This window comes from Erithacus rubecula (genome assembly GCF_903797595.1).
Source record: "Erithacus rubecula genome assembly, chromosome: 2".
Taxonomy (NCBI): Eukaryota; Metazoa; Chordata; class Aves; order Passeriformes; family Muscicapidae; genus Erithacus; species Erithacus rubecula.
In genome coordinates, this window is record NC_136685.1 from 72,322,837 (window position 1) to 72,339,148 (window position 16,312).

The 16,312-nt window shown below is 36.8% G+C and overlaps 1 protein-coding gene across 7 annotated transcripts in view; it reads left to right on the forward strand.

The window, feature by feature from the left end:
- The window catches only part of PDE10A (phosphodiesterase 10A), a 336,966-nt gene that overhangs the window by 285,685 nt on the left and 34,969 nt on the right, over positions 1-16,312 (forward strand). For all 7 annotated transcript variants that reach the window (XM_079297641.1, XM_079297640.1, XM_079297642.1 and 4 more), the window contains 2 exons: positions 11,202-11,342; positions 13,756-13,911. In XM_079297641.1, the coding sequence (XP_079153767.1) occupies positions 11,202-11,342; positions 13,756-13,911 (297 nt within the window). The remainder of the gene's footprint in view (positions 1-11,201; positions 11,343-13,755; positions 13,912-16,312) is intronic.

Below are 16,312 nucleotides of genomic sequence, written 5' to 3' on the forward strand. Positions count from 1 at the left end.
GGTGAGGTTTTTCTTGTTAGATTAGTGTGGCATAATACGGGATTCCTCACAACCTTTTGATAGCCTGAGGGCCTGGGTACTACATGACCTTCTGGGGTTTTTTTGGGTTATTTTTTTGGGTTTTTTTTTTTTAATAACATATTAGGCAGATGAATCTGTTTGCTTCCCAGTATTCCAGTACAACTCTTTCCTGAAAAAAGCTCCAACCACTAAAAGCACACATTGACTTTATTAACCACTGCTATGTAGCTGCATCACCCAAAATGGAATGTTCTTCATGTAGTTATTATAGGGACTGATCCCAAGTCCTTTGAAGTTAGTGTGAGATTTTCCATTCACTTTAGTGGGCCTTGGGCCAAACTCATGTTTGCAGTCTTGTAACTAAATGGTAATGCATTAGCCTACTTCTTACAAGAAATAGTCATTGGAAATTAATTTGGATAGCTCTTGTCTCTTGAATATTTAATTTAGAGGATGCATCCAAGTGAGATTAGCCATTGCCCAGCAAACACTGGGAATGTGGTTTTATTTATTTTTATTAAATGTCTTTTTAAAAGGGGAACAAAAAGATTGTGCATAGCAAAAGCAGGAATGAGCTAGTTCGTTAAGATGAAATTTGAAAAGTTTAGAACCCTTTGATTAGCCTGGACAAACTATTTGTTGAATATCTATGGCCATGTGTTAAAGAACCGTATCTCCTTTTTGGTGGCTTAATATTTTGGTGTTGGATTTGTGTGCTGAATTTTGCCAACTTGGCAAAATCCTTCCCCTACCACCTGCAATTTAGCATTGGCTTTTTGTTCATTAGCTTGGAAAATATCTGCTTGTTATCCAGGTAGGAGTTTGTGTGTGTACATATTTTTGAGAATTAAGTTTTGGGAGGGAAGTGTGTAAGTATGGAGGAATCCTATTAACAAGTAGACAATTACTTTCAAATGATTTTCTGATATTTAGTGATGTGTATTCTGACTATATTCTGTAAGGGAATTTATGACCAAACCTGAAGCACAAGCACTAACTCTACTTCATTTCAGTTTCTACTTTAAATACATATAGCTATACTTTTGCTTGTTTAAATTAATCCACATTTGCAAATTTTGATTTGTGTTAATTTCAAAGGAATTTGCAATATGAAATATCCTTACCTGTATTTAGCCTGGATTAAATAGTGAGTTTCTAATTAGGACATAAGATAATTTCATTCTAAAACAATGCTTAATTTTTCAAAATGAAAACCAGTAAATGATCACTACCTACTTTGTGCAATTATTTCTTAATATTGAGAAAATTGCCATATCATTGCAAATCACTTTTTTTCTGGATTATTAGGAGTGCATAGTAAATCACTCTTTGGTGCCATATTCAATACAGGCAGAATTTTCTTTACACAAAAATTGTATCAGAACTGAAAGAAAATTCATTTAATTTGAGAAAAAGCTCCAGATGAGCCAGTCCCTTTCTTTTTCCAAAACATAGATGATACACTGAACTTTAAAGGAGGATATTACTTTAGAAAAAATTCCTTTGGAGAATTTCATGGCACAAAAGCAAGTTTGTAAAAATATCTGTCCATATAAAAAGTTTCTTTATGGCCTTATTTTCTTTCTCTGAATTGAAGTTTACATGCTTTATTACAGCTGGAAAACAGCATAAGGACTAAGTTACTTCTGGCTGAGATAGTTGAGGTTGAATGCCTTCAGGATATTTACTTGAGTGAATTTGCTTGTAATAGAAGATGCCACATCAATTGCAGATTCCAGCGCATTTCTTTATGCGAGTATTACTCAGAACTGGTGCCAGAATGGTGCCTGTGTGGACAGTTGAGTTGTTTTAGCATCCTTCTGGGTGTTCAAATTGCTTGGAAGCACTACCACTCAGTGCAGTCCTTGCTGGGAGTGCTCTGATGGTGACTGTGCTTTGCAGATGATTGCCGTCCAGCAGGTGAGCACCCCTCGCATGGCCAGCTCCTTCCTTCCCTGTGAAGTTGAACAGTGTATCAGAGTCTGGTTCTGCCTCTGCTATGTATATGGTAGAATGAATTGCCTGAATTCTACCACCCATCATTGCTAATAGCAGTAGACTTTCTTCAGACCTGTGCCACACTGCCTCTGGTTTTTGAACTTTCTTTATAGCTAAGGAATTATCTTTGTCTGTGGGTTAGTGTAATTATGCAAATAAATTTTTTTTTGACATATATAACAGCCATTTTACAATTATTATGTACTGGAGAGTAGAAACCCAAATCAAACAGAAATGTTTCACAGCTCTCCAGCAAAGGACTTGACTTTATTTCAATTTTCTTTTTTATTTCTTATGGGGATTAATATACAGTTCATAATTCTCCTGCTATGACCTTAATTAAGTATCATCTTCAAACATGACTTAAAGGATTTATTAAAATCCTCATATTGGATACTGTGTGTATAAATCAATTTTTAAGTGTCATGCTAGCTGGGCATGGATTTCAGCCCATAAACTGACATCTTTATGAGGCAATATTTCTAAAATACTTATCACAGTTATAGAGTTCCTAGTGTATTAGTTTATTAATCAATTCTTCAGATAGTTCTTGTTTATAGCTCTTACTTGTATGAGTAATTTGCCTCATGATTACACCGTGATTCCTGTGTAAAGATGTATGACTGAATTTAACAGGCATACACTTAAAGGAGCTTTTACTTGGTCTTGTGTTACTTAGTTCTTGAGACTGCAAATTGTGTTGACAAACAGATAATCCTCACTTCAGACAGAAGTTTCCAATAACTTTATTGTAAGAACTAATTATGTGAGGCCACAAATATGTGCACATATTCTGTGCTTCAGGGTGTATTTTATTAAGCCATTCTCGAATTTCTGGTCATGCAAAAGTTGTTGCAGCTTGATGTGTATGCAGTGCCACCTAGTGAGTTTATGAGGGGGTGATTTGAATTTTTAAGAACCCAGGAAGAAACATCTACTGCTTGCTAATCGTCTCCGGTTTTTGAATGCATACATACCTTCTCTGAAATTTTAAACATGTCTTTTAAACATGTTTCCAGGTGAAATTCCTCTAGTTGCAAGTCAATTCAAGAAGCTTTGGTCGTTATCCTTAAATCACTTCTAAGACCATGTGGATTTTTTTTTTTAATGTCAAGTGGAAGAAATATGTTGCTTTCTTCTTTGACAGTGAATAATGATATTCAATAGAGAGTAAAAGCTCTTGTTTAGTTACAGTGTTTGAGTTACATTTGAGTCAATAAATTATCAAGCTGAAAGAAATAAGTGTATAAATGTATTTTAGGGAAATTTTGATCTTGTTTAATTTGCTATTCAGATAAGTGCACTTGTGGAATGTACTCATGATTAATATAGTATCATAGAATATCCTGAGTTGGAAGGGACCCATTGGGATCACTGAAGTCCAGTTCCTGGACTGCACAGGAGAGCCCAAGACTTACCTTGTGCCTCAGAGCATTGTCCAAACACTTCTTGAATTCTGTCAGGTTGGTGCTGTGACCACTGGGGAGTCTGTTCCAGTGCCCAGTCACCCTCTGGATAAAGAACCTTCACCCAATACCCAACCTCAACCTCCCCTGACACAGCTTCAGGCCATTCCCTCAGGTCCTGTCACTGGTCACACAGAGCACAGATCAGTGTCTGCCCCTCCTGCTCCCCTCACAAGGAAGTTGTAACTGCAGTGAGATCTGTCCTCAGTCTTGTCCAGGCTGAACAGCCAAGTGACCTCACCCCCTCCTCCTATGTCTTCTCCTTAAGGCCATTCATCATCCTTGTTACCTCCTTTGGACACTCTCTAACAGTTTAATGTCTTACATTGTGGCACCCAAAGCTGCCCCCAGCACTGGAGGTGAGGCTGCCCCAGCTCAGAGCGGAGCAGGACAATCCCCTCCCTTGCCTGGCTGTGATGCTGTGCCTGATGCCCCCAAGGACAGGGTTGGCCCTCCCAGCTGCCAGGGCACTGCTGGCTCATGTTCATCTTGCCATAGACCAGGATCCCCGGGGCCCTTTCTGTGGCACTGCTCTCCAGCATCTCATTCCCCAGCCTGTCCATACATCACTATATACTATAGGTAGAGTGCAGAAATTGCTAGAAAATTAGTCAGAGTCCAGTTGTTTGTGTTTCACTATCAGAATGGGAGGTTGTTTTGTGTAAATCTGCAAAGATTTATCCAGGTATCTGATTTTGCTTAATATATTCACTAACGACAGGTGGAGAAAGACTACAGGATTGCAGATAATATTTGTAGGAACAGATTAGATTTCAAAATGGGCTTTGGAAAGTGATCAGAAGAAACCAGACAGTGATTCAGCTGGGAAAAGTGCTCAGCTTTCCACATATTGCCTCTCTGTGTAGGGCAGTTAATGACTCTGAGAAAGATTCTAGGGTTTTTGGTGAATTTGAAAGTAAAAATGAGTCTGCAATAATCATTGCTGTATCAAAAAATAAAATTATGTTTGTAGCACAGAGCTCTAATCCTAGTGTAAAGTATTTTTCCTATTTCTCTCTCTATTGCTTAAGCCACTGATTGAATGATGGCTCATTTAAACATTGTGCTTTAAGAAAAAATAGAGTTGGAGGAACTGGAGGGAGTTCAGGAGAAAACAGAGAGAATGGTCAGGAAACAAAAAGAAGTGGTATTGTTTAGTTGAAAAAAATGTTGAGAGGTGAAGATATGCCTGGATAGAGCAAAGAGGAGGGGTATCACCTCCAACACCTATATTGTGTAGGGCAAGCAGCAGTGTGCTTGTCTTGGCATTGGAAAACTTCCTCAGCTGTGGCTGTAATGACACATGGCAGTCTATTTGTGCATGCTCAGGGATCCTCATCCCTGGAGGAGTGTTTGAGACCTGTTTGGCCAAATGTCTTTCAGAAAAATGCTTAGCTGACCATGCTTAAAGATGGAAGGGATGGTAGAGAGGTATGACAACTTGGTTTTTTTGTGTCAGTGAACTGCTATAACTCTCATGGTGTTTTTCTTGTGTAAATCAACTAGATAGTTTTCAGGAGTTAAGTGCAGTTAAAAATTGATACCATTCAGAAGGGTGAACATATAACCCACTCCCCCCACCAAAAACAAAACAAACCCAACTGCTGGTAGTTCTACAGCAAGTGTAAGTGCATCATCTTCATTTCACAATTGTCCAACATTTGTGCACCCTGTGTAGCTTAAAACTGCAAATCTATTGTATAGCACACTGTGATGTATTACAGAGGAAACAGGTTTTTTATAAATAATGGTGGTAGTTGCTGTTTTTTTTCTTCTTTGATCCCTGTGTTCCTCATGCAGTCAGACTGCTGCACTTGTGTTTAAATCCAGGATGCAATATCTTAGCATGGTAGTATTGGGCTACTACTTCAACTAAGCCAGATAACAAATTCAAGGGATTTGGCTGTGAATAATTTCCAAATTAATTATTGGTTTGTTTTTCTTGGTCATCTTGGCCTATTATAATGAGTTTTATTCTTGCTAAAAAAATCCAGGCCTTAGGGCACAGATTTGGTAAATATCTGCAGATAATTTTATCATTTGGTTGTGTGGTCTTGCATTTAAATTGTCCTTTACCAAGAGTAAAAATCTATTGCTGTTGCTGAACAGAAACAGATGTAAGCAGCAGAAGCCATTAAACTCACTTAATATCAGCTTGATCAATTTCCATTTTCTCTAATTTTTTCTTTCCCCCAAGCATCAAATCACATTGCAATGCTTTAGTATGAAGGCTTTCATTTAATGTCAGTTGAATATTAAATTATTTCCCATGAAGCATTTTTAGGAGCAGTTTTATCAACCGATTGTGCTGTGCAAGAAACTAGATCAAGATCCAATCACCTGTTCCACCGAAACAGTTTGTTGGGGAATGGTTGTACTTTCACATGTATACTTTAACCTTCATTTTAATCATTAAACCTGGTTCTCATCCAGACTGCTTTTCTGCAAGGAAATTTTAGAAAAATTGATTAATGATCAACATTTGCTTAGTTAAAAGTAGTTATATGAAAAGAAGAAATAAGAGTTTGTGAAATGATGATGAATGCATGTATGTAGTTTAAATCAAATAATGCAAACTTTATGCAGTTGGTTGAATGGTTTCTAGTTTTTGTGAGAGAGGTTTTGGTGTTGTGCTGGATTCCAACAAACTGCATACCAACCGTGACTAGAAAATAGGATCAGTTATATCTGTGGTTGTTCTCTTTGTCAGAAGAGCCAAAGTTTGAAATCACTGAAAGCTGCAGGTCCTTTCTTAGTGCTGTAACAAAATCTGTCAAGAGCTGAGGATGCTATTGTGTTATGAGACGTGCTACTACTACTCATGGTCTCATTTATTGGGATTTTAATCTGCTGTCTTTGTCAAGCATTAGATTTCTCACTAAAAACCCAACAATGTGACAAAGTTATGCCAGCATGGCAAGGTGAACATGAGGAATTCTTCATGTGCATGCTCTTAGCTGTTAGAAATGAGGAGTGAAGGAAGGTTTTTCAGCCACAGTAAGAAATTCAAGATAAATTACTTAATAATTTTACTAGGCTGAGTGCACAGGACCAAGGAAAGAGCACCAAAACCAGTGTTATTATGGTTTATTGAGTATACACTGGTCTTGTTATTTGTCTAAAAGCCAAGTTGGTGGGTTTACCTGTGAATTGAGGATGTTGTCATCTTTACATCCCTTGAGAAACAGTTACAGTGCATCATTCTGCATTCCTGTAGACCAGCAGGCTTGTTAATACATTAGTATTTTAAAAAGATATTAGAGACTACAATAGCTGCCTATACCTAGAGTGCTTAAGAAATGTGGGTCATAGAATAAAATCATAGAATCTTTTAAGTTGGAAAAAACTCTGAGATCACTGAGTCCAACTATATAGCTTAACACCAGCAAGATGAAACAGTGAATTTTTCAACTTTTATCTGTGTTCACCAGTGTTTAAAGATTTTTATAAGGTCATAATTTATTTTGGACTTTGTTTTGCTTCTGTTTGATTTTTTTAAGAACCTCTTGATCTCTGTGTTCATGATAAGTCATTAGTGGATTCCAAACCACACTGTTACATCCATCAAAATTAATAGAAGTTTTTTTGGCAGTGGACTATATCAAAGTGAATTTGGTGGTTAAACTATGAGGGGAGGAATTTTGAGTATTTTAGGCCCAGCCAGAACAATCTGTCCTGCCACAGATGGAAGGAAACAAAGCTTCTCATGTGCTCTAGGGTTTCAGCAAGGTACAGGAAGTTCTTGATGTTAAACTCTAGTGTTCCTCTGTCTACTACATCTAAAGAACGACGTTCATCACCATAGAAGTGAATATAGAACTCATTGCAAGGATATTGTTAATGGGGTAGCTGAGACTGATGTAAGAAAGCAGGTTCTGTCTTTGTTGGGAGGGAGGGTATACAGATCAAATTAGGAATTGCAGAGTCCTGTGGACTGCCAGGTGGCAGAATGCCTGAACCTGGAAGCTTCCAAAGGATTTTCTCTCCAAAACAATGTTTGTCCTTTTGGTAGTTTTTCTGATCCAGACTGACTCTCCCATTTTGGTTGCCTTCTCTCTCATCAGCAGTAGAGATCCCTAATGCTCTTTCTACACTGCTTATCTTTTATTGCTTAACTTTTGCCTGGAGAGAGACAGGACATTGGACTATCAGTAAAAAGCTATTTGTATTTATCCCTTTCTGATACTAAGAGGCTCCCTGCTAGTGATAATAGTAGCAAAAGAGTCTGTCAGCAGTGCACAAGCATCCTGCTGTCTCCTCAACCTTTTCCTTTTACTGCTTTGTGAGTTATCAGTATAGTATTTGATAAACTAGAGATCCTATCATTCTGATATTTCCTTTTTATTGTCTATATCTTGGTTAATTTGTGGCTGAAGATCCACTGATTTCTTATTTTGATTATTGATCATTGTTCATTATCATTACCAGAGATTCCAACTGTCTTTTTTGAATTAAAACACTCAGACCAACTGAGAAAATGCAAGTCAATTTGAAAGGGCCCAATCTACTCATTTCTTTGCTTACTTGTGAAGCTATGCAGTTTATCTGATGTCTATATGGACACACTCCTAGTTACCCTTTGAGCAAGTGGAAGATTATTGGAAAGTACATTTGCAAATTAAAAGAATCCTGGAGTCATTCAGAGTTGGAAGAAATTAGATGACCCTCAAATTTTATCATTACTGCAGTGCATTTAATTTCGTAAGTATTTTCTTTAGCAAAGCAAAAAAATAAATGTAAGCTGGATAGGTGATGTGAAAAACCTGTTTTTCAACAGTGATAATTTTTTCCATAAAGCTGTATCTGTGGGGTGTCTCAGAGATTGTTCCAGTAACATGCCTTAGTGGAGCACAGAACAATTTACTTGGTTTGTTTGGCTGACCTTGCCATTGATGGCTTGTATTTGGGACATTTCTGCATATTACTGTGCTGCATAGTCAGGATAAGATTATCAATTGTTCTGCACAGTCATTTCTGCCTCTACAGTGAGGAGGAATAGTGGCAAATTTAGAACCTGTTGGGTAGTTAGAAGAGTTTTTTGATCACTGTGACCCCTTAGCCACGAGTTTGCAACTTTCCATAGAAGCAGAATGGGATTGCTTCTGCAAAACTCTTTTTTTGGAGAATCTGGAAGTAAAATATAATATTCACAAACTTTTTCCAGCATAGGGAAACTTGTTAACACCAGTACTTCATGGTGTTAGCAGCAGAGGGGTTTACCAGACAAAATGATACACAAGGACACAGCAAAGACTGTGCTGGTGAAAGCAGCCTTTGCAGGCAATACTTCATGGTGTCAACACAGGTTTTTGGCCATTGAAGATTTAGGGAAGGTGTTTTCTGAAGAAAAACATGTATGTGTGCGAGAAGTGAGTTCTTTGTTTTCTGGTGCAAGTGGCTGTTTGGTTTTCTTCCTTTTTTATTTTTTATTTTTTTTCTTGATTTGAGAAGCTCTTTCTTACAGGAGAAAGATTTGTGCATGTGTTTAGTGGCATGACTCAAGAGATGAGTGTGGAAAATCACATTTTATACACACAATTTAGACAGCACAATTCTTTGCTAATTGTAATGCATTGCTACCTTGGCAAAAAGAATCAAATATGTCTTAAGTATATAAGAAGAATGGTGTGAATAGAAGTGTTATTCTTTGGCATCTTCAGCAAAATCAGCTTTGGCTTCTGATGGCCTATTGATTTTTGTATCATTTCACTACTTGGACTACATCAGTCAGACCTGAATCATTGTATTGCATCTCTACGTTTTGCAGTATGTTGCAACAGAAGCCACCTTTTCAGTTTTGAACACATTATAGCACTACTGTTCCTATTACAAGTAGGATTCCTATTAAAATAGTAATTCTTAAGCATATAGAATAGCAGATCAGACTTCTCTAAAGTAATGCATTTTACTATTTCTATGCCCTTTATATTTTACCTTTTTTATTTTTTGAGAAATATTTTATACCAGCACTGCTTTAAATAAATAAAGATCTGTGGTTTCCTCAATTTTATTAGAATAAGGTACCTTTTTTTTTTTTTTTTTCTAGATCATGGTATGCTTTTCTTGGCTATGTTATATAAAATGTTCTTTTTCATTCTATTTAAGTGCATGTAAAAACTGAACTGGAGCTTATGAAGGCAAGCAACTGTGAAACTAAGTTTTCATTTAAAATTATATGTATCTTAGTTTATAAGCAAGTAAGAATAAATGGAGCTTTTTATTCTAGTGGATTGAGTGGGGTTCTTCTGACAGAACCAATGTATTGATAACATGTTTTTTTGGTTGTTTGGATGTTGCTTTTTTTTAAAAAAAATACATTCTTGTAATTCATATAGAAATATAATATTCTGACTTTTCAAGTCTATCTTACTAACAAGAAGCTGTGAGCATAAATAGGTTTGAAGAATAAGGTTCAAATTTAGGATGAGAATAAACAGAAAATTCCACGATTTCATGTGCTTATACTATAATGCAAGACATCAAAATGGAGTGAATCATCTGAATATTTAGCAGGGCTAATCCACAGAAGGAGCATCTTTCCTTCCAACTGAAGAAATACTTGTCAGTGCTAAAATAGTTTGGGGTAGCTCTATTTTTTATTATTTTTAAGACAATATAATTTTCACCTGTACCACATATTAATTAATTAAATTAATCACTGGATGGAAAACTCACTTTCATGACTTGCTGAATTTTTTGGGACTTACTTTCTGCTCAAGAATACTCAGTTGTTTTTTTTCAGAATCTTGAATGGGTTTTTTTTTGAGCTTACTAAATACCCTAATAGTTGGACTACTGATTCTCCTTGGATAGACTTCAATCTTGTTTTGGCTATGAATTTCATACTATTTATTGACCATTTTTTTCCCCTCAGTATAAAGTCCCAACTTTCTCCTTCCAAAATGCTGGTAATGTATTTACAACTAAGGTATCTTCATCACTGCAGGAGCACCTTCATATAGTGCACTGTGTTGCATCTCTTTAGTTTCTGAACAATTCAGTGTGGAGTTTTTTTGGAGTTGTTCAGTACTAATGTTTTATAATAGACCATGCATATTTATAAAGAAAGGAGAATTATGAGAGGATGCACCTCATATCATCTCTTTATTTTCTACAGCTGAGAGTAAATGCTGAATTTTCACATACAAATTTTACCTGCAATAATCCATGCTAGGAAACAGCTCCTGTCTCATTGCAGCCCTAATGAAATCAAATTCTGAGAGTAAAATTAATCAGCAGCAAGACCTGTGGCCATTCTTAAGAGGAATGTTAAGTAATATATTGCGGTGTGGCATTGTCATCTGTCTCTGGTATTATATAAAAATAAATTTAAATATTATCCCTACCTTTTGAGTATTTTCTATTTAAATAAATGAGGGCATTCTAGATTAAAAAAAAATAATAATTTCTTACCAGGTAATGTTTTCTTGTGTGAGTCTGTGTATGCTGGGTATTGTGTGTTCAAAGTAAATGCAATCTTACCCTGATAGAGATAATAACTGACTTTAATCATCCACTGTTCTCCACAGGAGTTGTCCAGGAGTTGCCTGGATGATTTTAGACTGGGATTTTCTAAGATTTCAGAAGAATTACATGGAATTTATTCAAGTTTTTCTCTATAATCTACATAGGTTGTGTGGTAACTGTCAAAGTAATCATGCTTTCTAATTGCCTTTTTTTTCATTTCTTTCCCTTTTTTTTTTTCCTTCTAACTAGAGTCTGTGTGTATTTACACCACCAGGAGCTAAAGAAGGACACCCACGACTCATTCCTGCAGGGCCCATTGCACATGGCACTACAGTATCTGCTTATGTAGCCAGATCCAGAAAAACGTTGCTAGTAGAAGATATTCTGGGGGTAAAAAAACTTTGTTTTTAATTAGATGATTGCAGCATGGTCTTAGAATGAATGTTTTGATGCTTGAATTTTTATTGAGATGAACGTTTAATGATAGAATTTGCACCTGTTTTGATACCAGGAATATAAATCTGAGTTTAGGTTAGCTGATGGAATAATTTCAGAATATTTAATTTATTTCTAGCTTTAAATGTTTGGGGTTTTTTTGCTTTGAGTTTATTTTAACTTTTTTTTAGCTGTCATGTAAAGGACATGATGGCACCACAGTCACTTGAAAAAAGCAGCCAGTCAAAAGTCCCAAGGTCTTCTTGGTCTTGAAATATAAACATCAAACAAGAAGACTTTCATCTAGTCAATCAACTTTGAAAATTTGATTTAATACAGAGCTCAGACTGGCAAGAACATCAGTCAGAATTCTGGTTATTAAGCAGGATTTTTATCTCTGCATGCTCTAATGTAAAGCTAGAATACTGATAGTATCAGTAGATCTACATGAAAAGTGCACTAATGTAACTGATACCAAAATTCACGCCTTTTTCTGTAACAGGAGTTGGAAATTCCTAAGGTGATATTCTGATACTTCTTGGCACTCTCTTTGTCTGCCCTTTGAAAGTTTTTTTAAAACACTTAATCCTCTAGTTGTACCTATGCAATTTTATGAAATTTGTATTTAAACTGTACTTCATGTGAGCACTTATGTTTACACCAAGGAAGTTTACGTACTCTTCTGTCTTCAGTGTTTCCTCTGTTTTCAAGTTTAGTCCAGAATAGCGATTTTGGAATACTTCGACCACACACACCCACACACAAAAACAAAAAAAACAAAAAAAAACAAAAAAACAAACAAACAAACAAAAAAATTGGACATTGCTGTGTCTGCTTTTGAAATTATTTGTTAAAAATATGTATGATCTTAGTTGGGCAAACCTGGGTATAAACAAATACTAGATGCCAAATATGAGTACACTTAAATAGAGCCACAAAACCAAAAGGCAAAAACTGCTTTCCCTGTAGTAATAGTCAGTGCTTTATACTCACCCTGGACTATTAAAATGTTATGTGTTGGTATGTTTTTTTCAGTTAAATTAAGGGTTTAAATTGTTACTGTTATTTCCAATTAATATCATGATATCCTTACATACAAGAGTTCTGTCTTTTGATTTTGCATTCTTAGTAAAATCATGGGGTTAGTGAGGAGGGGTTTTGAACTTTGTTCATTTATTGTCAGTGATTGACCAAACAGCCAGATTGATCTTGGTGAGATGGTTTGCCTTCATGTGATTTTAGGAGCCTCTCAGCTGCAAAAGGGAAGTGCGTGCAGGTAGACTTGCCAGCCCTTTTTTTTTGTGGGAGGGCAGAACTAAAAGGAGAAAGCAGAAGGCTCGTGTTTCAAAGTGCTTCCCACTCTCTTTTGTCTGTCATTTGTTCAGATTGATTGTCATCTTAATAATTAAGGTAGAGATTACTTGCTGTTTTCTTTGAGAAGTGAGAGATTTTGATCAGCCTTGAAGGGGTGTCTGTCTTGCCTAAGCAGAGCCTGCAGGGAACATCTGGTGGGAATCAGGTACTGAAGGGCTGATGTGCAACCGAGTGGCTCTTGCACATTCACACTGGGTGGGGACTGCCTCACTAGCTGTGACATCCAGGTGCTTTCTTAGCTCTGCCTGAGTTTTCCTGCTTGGGCAAGTGAAGCTATAAAGCCTTGAACATTCCCTTTGAGGATTGAAAGTTACGTATTTGGGCCTTTTGTAGCAGCTGGTCAGATTATTTTAACATTTGTTTCTATATTTTTTGCACCAGTTTATTCAGGATGTGTAAGCAAAGGAAGAAGATGCTTACGCTCATGTGTAATTTTTTGGGCACACATTTTCCTTCTCAAGAGTTGGTTGAGGATTATAACTGTATAACCTAAAGCCTTAGCCTCAAGTTTAAATTTTTGTTTTCTTGCAAGCACTCTTGTCTGCTCTTTAATACTGATATCTGAGCAGTCCAATTTGTGATTGCAAATTATTTGGGGTTTTTGGAGGGAATGATGGTGGGATGATGGTGATGCTTGTTTGGGTTTTTATTTAATTTGAACTGGCATTAATAGTGCTGGTTTTGTTGCAGTGAGATAAGAGAAAGAAGCATTGTATAAACAAACCCAAAGCTGGGTGTAGTATCGCAGCTACTTCTGACCTTGCATCAATAAGGTTATCTGTATATGTAAATTAATGCTGAGACTTTAAAATTACCTTTTTTAGTAGATGTCTTACTACTCTGTATAAATTATGCTGAGAGATGAGTTTTAGTGACTTTTGTAATTTTTCTGCAGATTTGTTCAAATAAGAGGGGGAGGAAAACATCACTATGTCTTTCCTGTGAATGTCTTATCAGATTTTACATTTTATCAGATTATGTTTGCATTTTCTAGGATGAGCGATTCCCCAAAGGTACTGGACTGGAGTCGGGGACCCGTATCCAGTCTGTTCTGTGTCTGCCAATTGTCACAGCAATTGGTGACCTGATTGGTATCCTGGAGCTTTACCGTCACTGGGGCAAAGAAGCCTTCCACCACAGTCACCAAGAGGTGAGCTCCTCTGCAGCCTTTGCCCACTGCCCACGATGGTCAGGACTGCAGCACTGTCCCTCCCCTCACTCCAAACTTTTTTCTCTCACTCCTCTCATGAGTTTATTCCTTTTTTCTTCCTTGGTTTTTATTCTTATAAAAAAAGAAAAGTTCTTATTAAAAAAAGAAAATGGATAGTGATTTATGTTTTCACTCACAGGAGGTAAAATGTACAGGTACAGGGACACATCAAGATTTTTACCTTGTGTTCCTTTGGGAATTAAGAGATTCAAGGTTTCTTTATTGATTATAAACTCAATGCAGTTGATAGAGAGGTTAATGCAGGACAGGTAAATGAAATGCAAGTATAAATCAAACATCAAAACTCAAAATTACTTCATATAAAAAAAGACAATGCTCAGTTTATCCTGAATCTCAATCTTAAGTTTCCAGTACAGATTTATTTAACATTATGGTAAGATTAAAGTAAAATTTACTTTAGTTTCTTTTAATTTTAGCTATTTTAGTTTTCCATTTTGGGATCAAGGAATGAGCCCTATTGCAAAGCAGAGTTCTGCAATGTTATAGCAACAGTTTATCAAGTCTCAATTCTGGCTCTCACAGGATGAGAAGTGATTTTACTTTAAATCAAACATGAAGCAAAAGAGATTTTGGTATTTTCATTCATATTTTTACTGCCACATGCTCTCCAGCACCAAGATGTGTCTGTCTAGGTGGTATTTCCAGTACCAAGTATCCAGGTAGTCCCTCCAGGATTCCTTCAAAGAGAGGACAAGGGATGCTGTCTGCTGAGTCCTTATGGTCTCCTGGTTTCTTTCTAGGTTGACAACCCTGTGCTGGTTTTGGGTCAGGCTTTTCTTTAGCTTTTAGGAGCTGAGAGCTTTTGTCTCTCTCTAGCCTGTCCTGACTCTGTGAGTTGTCAGGATCACTGTCCTTTGCCTTCTGACTTAGATGTCCTTAGAAACTGTGTATAGAAGTGCTGGTACCTGGATGACCTGCCAGTCTAGGTGACACTCCTAAAGCTCTCTTCCACTTTTTATAACTTCTGATGCTTCCCTATGCAGATATTCCCATTTATACTCATCTTCCCCTTTCCATGACTGTTCTGCACGCTTGATTAGAGAATCATATAAGTCCTGTGTAGCTGCCTTGTCCGTACATGTCCATTTGTCAATCTGAATTTAGGAGCTGTTAGCCAAATACAAATGGTTTTGAAGATGGAGCAGGTGTTGCAAAGGCTGTTGTTATACTAAAGGTGTTCAAAGTGCATCTTTGCTTCATGTCAGGGTGAGGATCCCTGTCATGTCCCATTAAGATGTCTCTGATGTAAAGATGAATTTCTCTGTGTGCCATCCCCCAGAGAAGAGAGCCTGGACACACAGCTAGGACAAAATGGAATGAGTTCTAGCCAGGTGTGTTGTCTCAACAGTGGCATGAGATCTACCATGGTGCAGTTGAGCTGTACTGAACAGGAATTATTTGTGTGAAAAGGACAGAAGATATTCAGGCAAGAGATACTAAAACTAGTCCCCCCAAAGTAGGAAAACAGCAGCAGTAGTTGTCAAGTGTATATTTTGTTTACCAGTAATCTGAGTACCCTAGCATTCATCTGATGTTTACATGTGTTTATTAGCTGGGTAGTCAATGACATTTCAGCTTGTTGTCACACCATGTATTTTTTCACCGGTAGGCAGAGGTCAGGATGGGGGACTAGATCAGTGTGGTAGTGCCACTGCCCTTTCTCAGAGAACAAAGAACAGGCATTCATGCAAAAACAGGCTTCATTAATTTTGTAGCCTACACAAAATGTATTTAATTTTTAAAATGGTCCTATTACATTAATCAATCTATATTCCAGATAGGTATTAGACATGCATTGTAGACATGCATTGTTTTGTGAAAATATAAATGTTTTATGTTACATAAAATAGCTTCTATAGCTAAAGTTCATGAATGTTCTACTTGGAAGAGACTGGCTGCTAAATGGAAGTATTTTATTAGTAAATTAAAAATATTTTAAGGTCACTTTCTGAGTGTTCTAAAGCATTCTTTTCATTTTCAGGTTTCAGAAAGCCTTTGGATGCCATTAGCAATTTTTATGAAATGTGTGCAAAGTGTTCCATTTAAAAATATAAAATCAAAAAATACCTTAGGAGGGTATGCAAAAGCTGACCTCTTATGCTTCAATTCAATGTGTTCCTATAAAGCTCCTGTGCTTCAAGGACAGGAGATTATGCATGGTAGCACATCAGTTAGCTGCAGTTTACATGACATTTGTTTGAAATGTTGCCTGGAAACTGCCATACTTCAAACACTTGAGCTGAGGGATCAGGTCTGGTTCTTTTGCCACCAAAACAGTGCTTGTTTACAGCTGGAAGAAGCTATTGCTGAAGAGATGTAG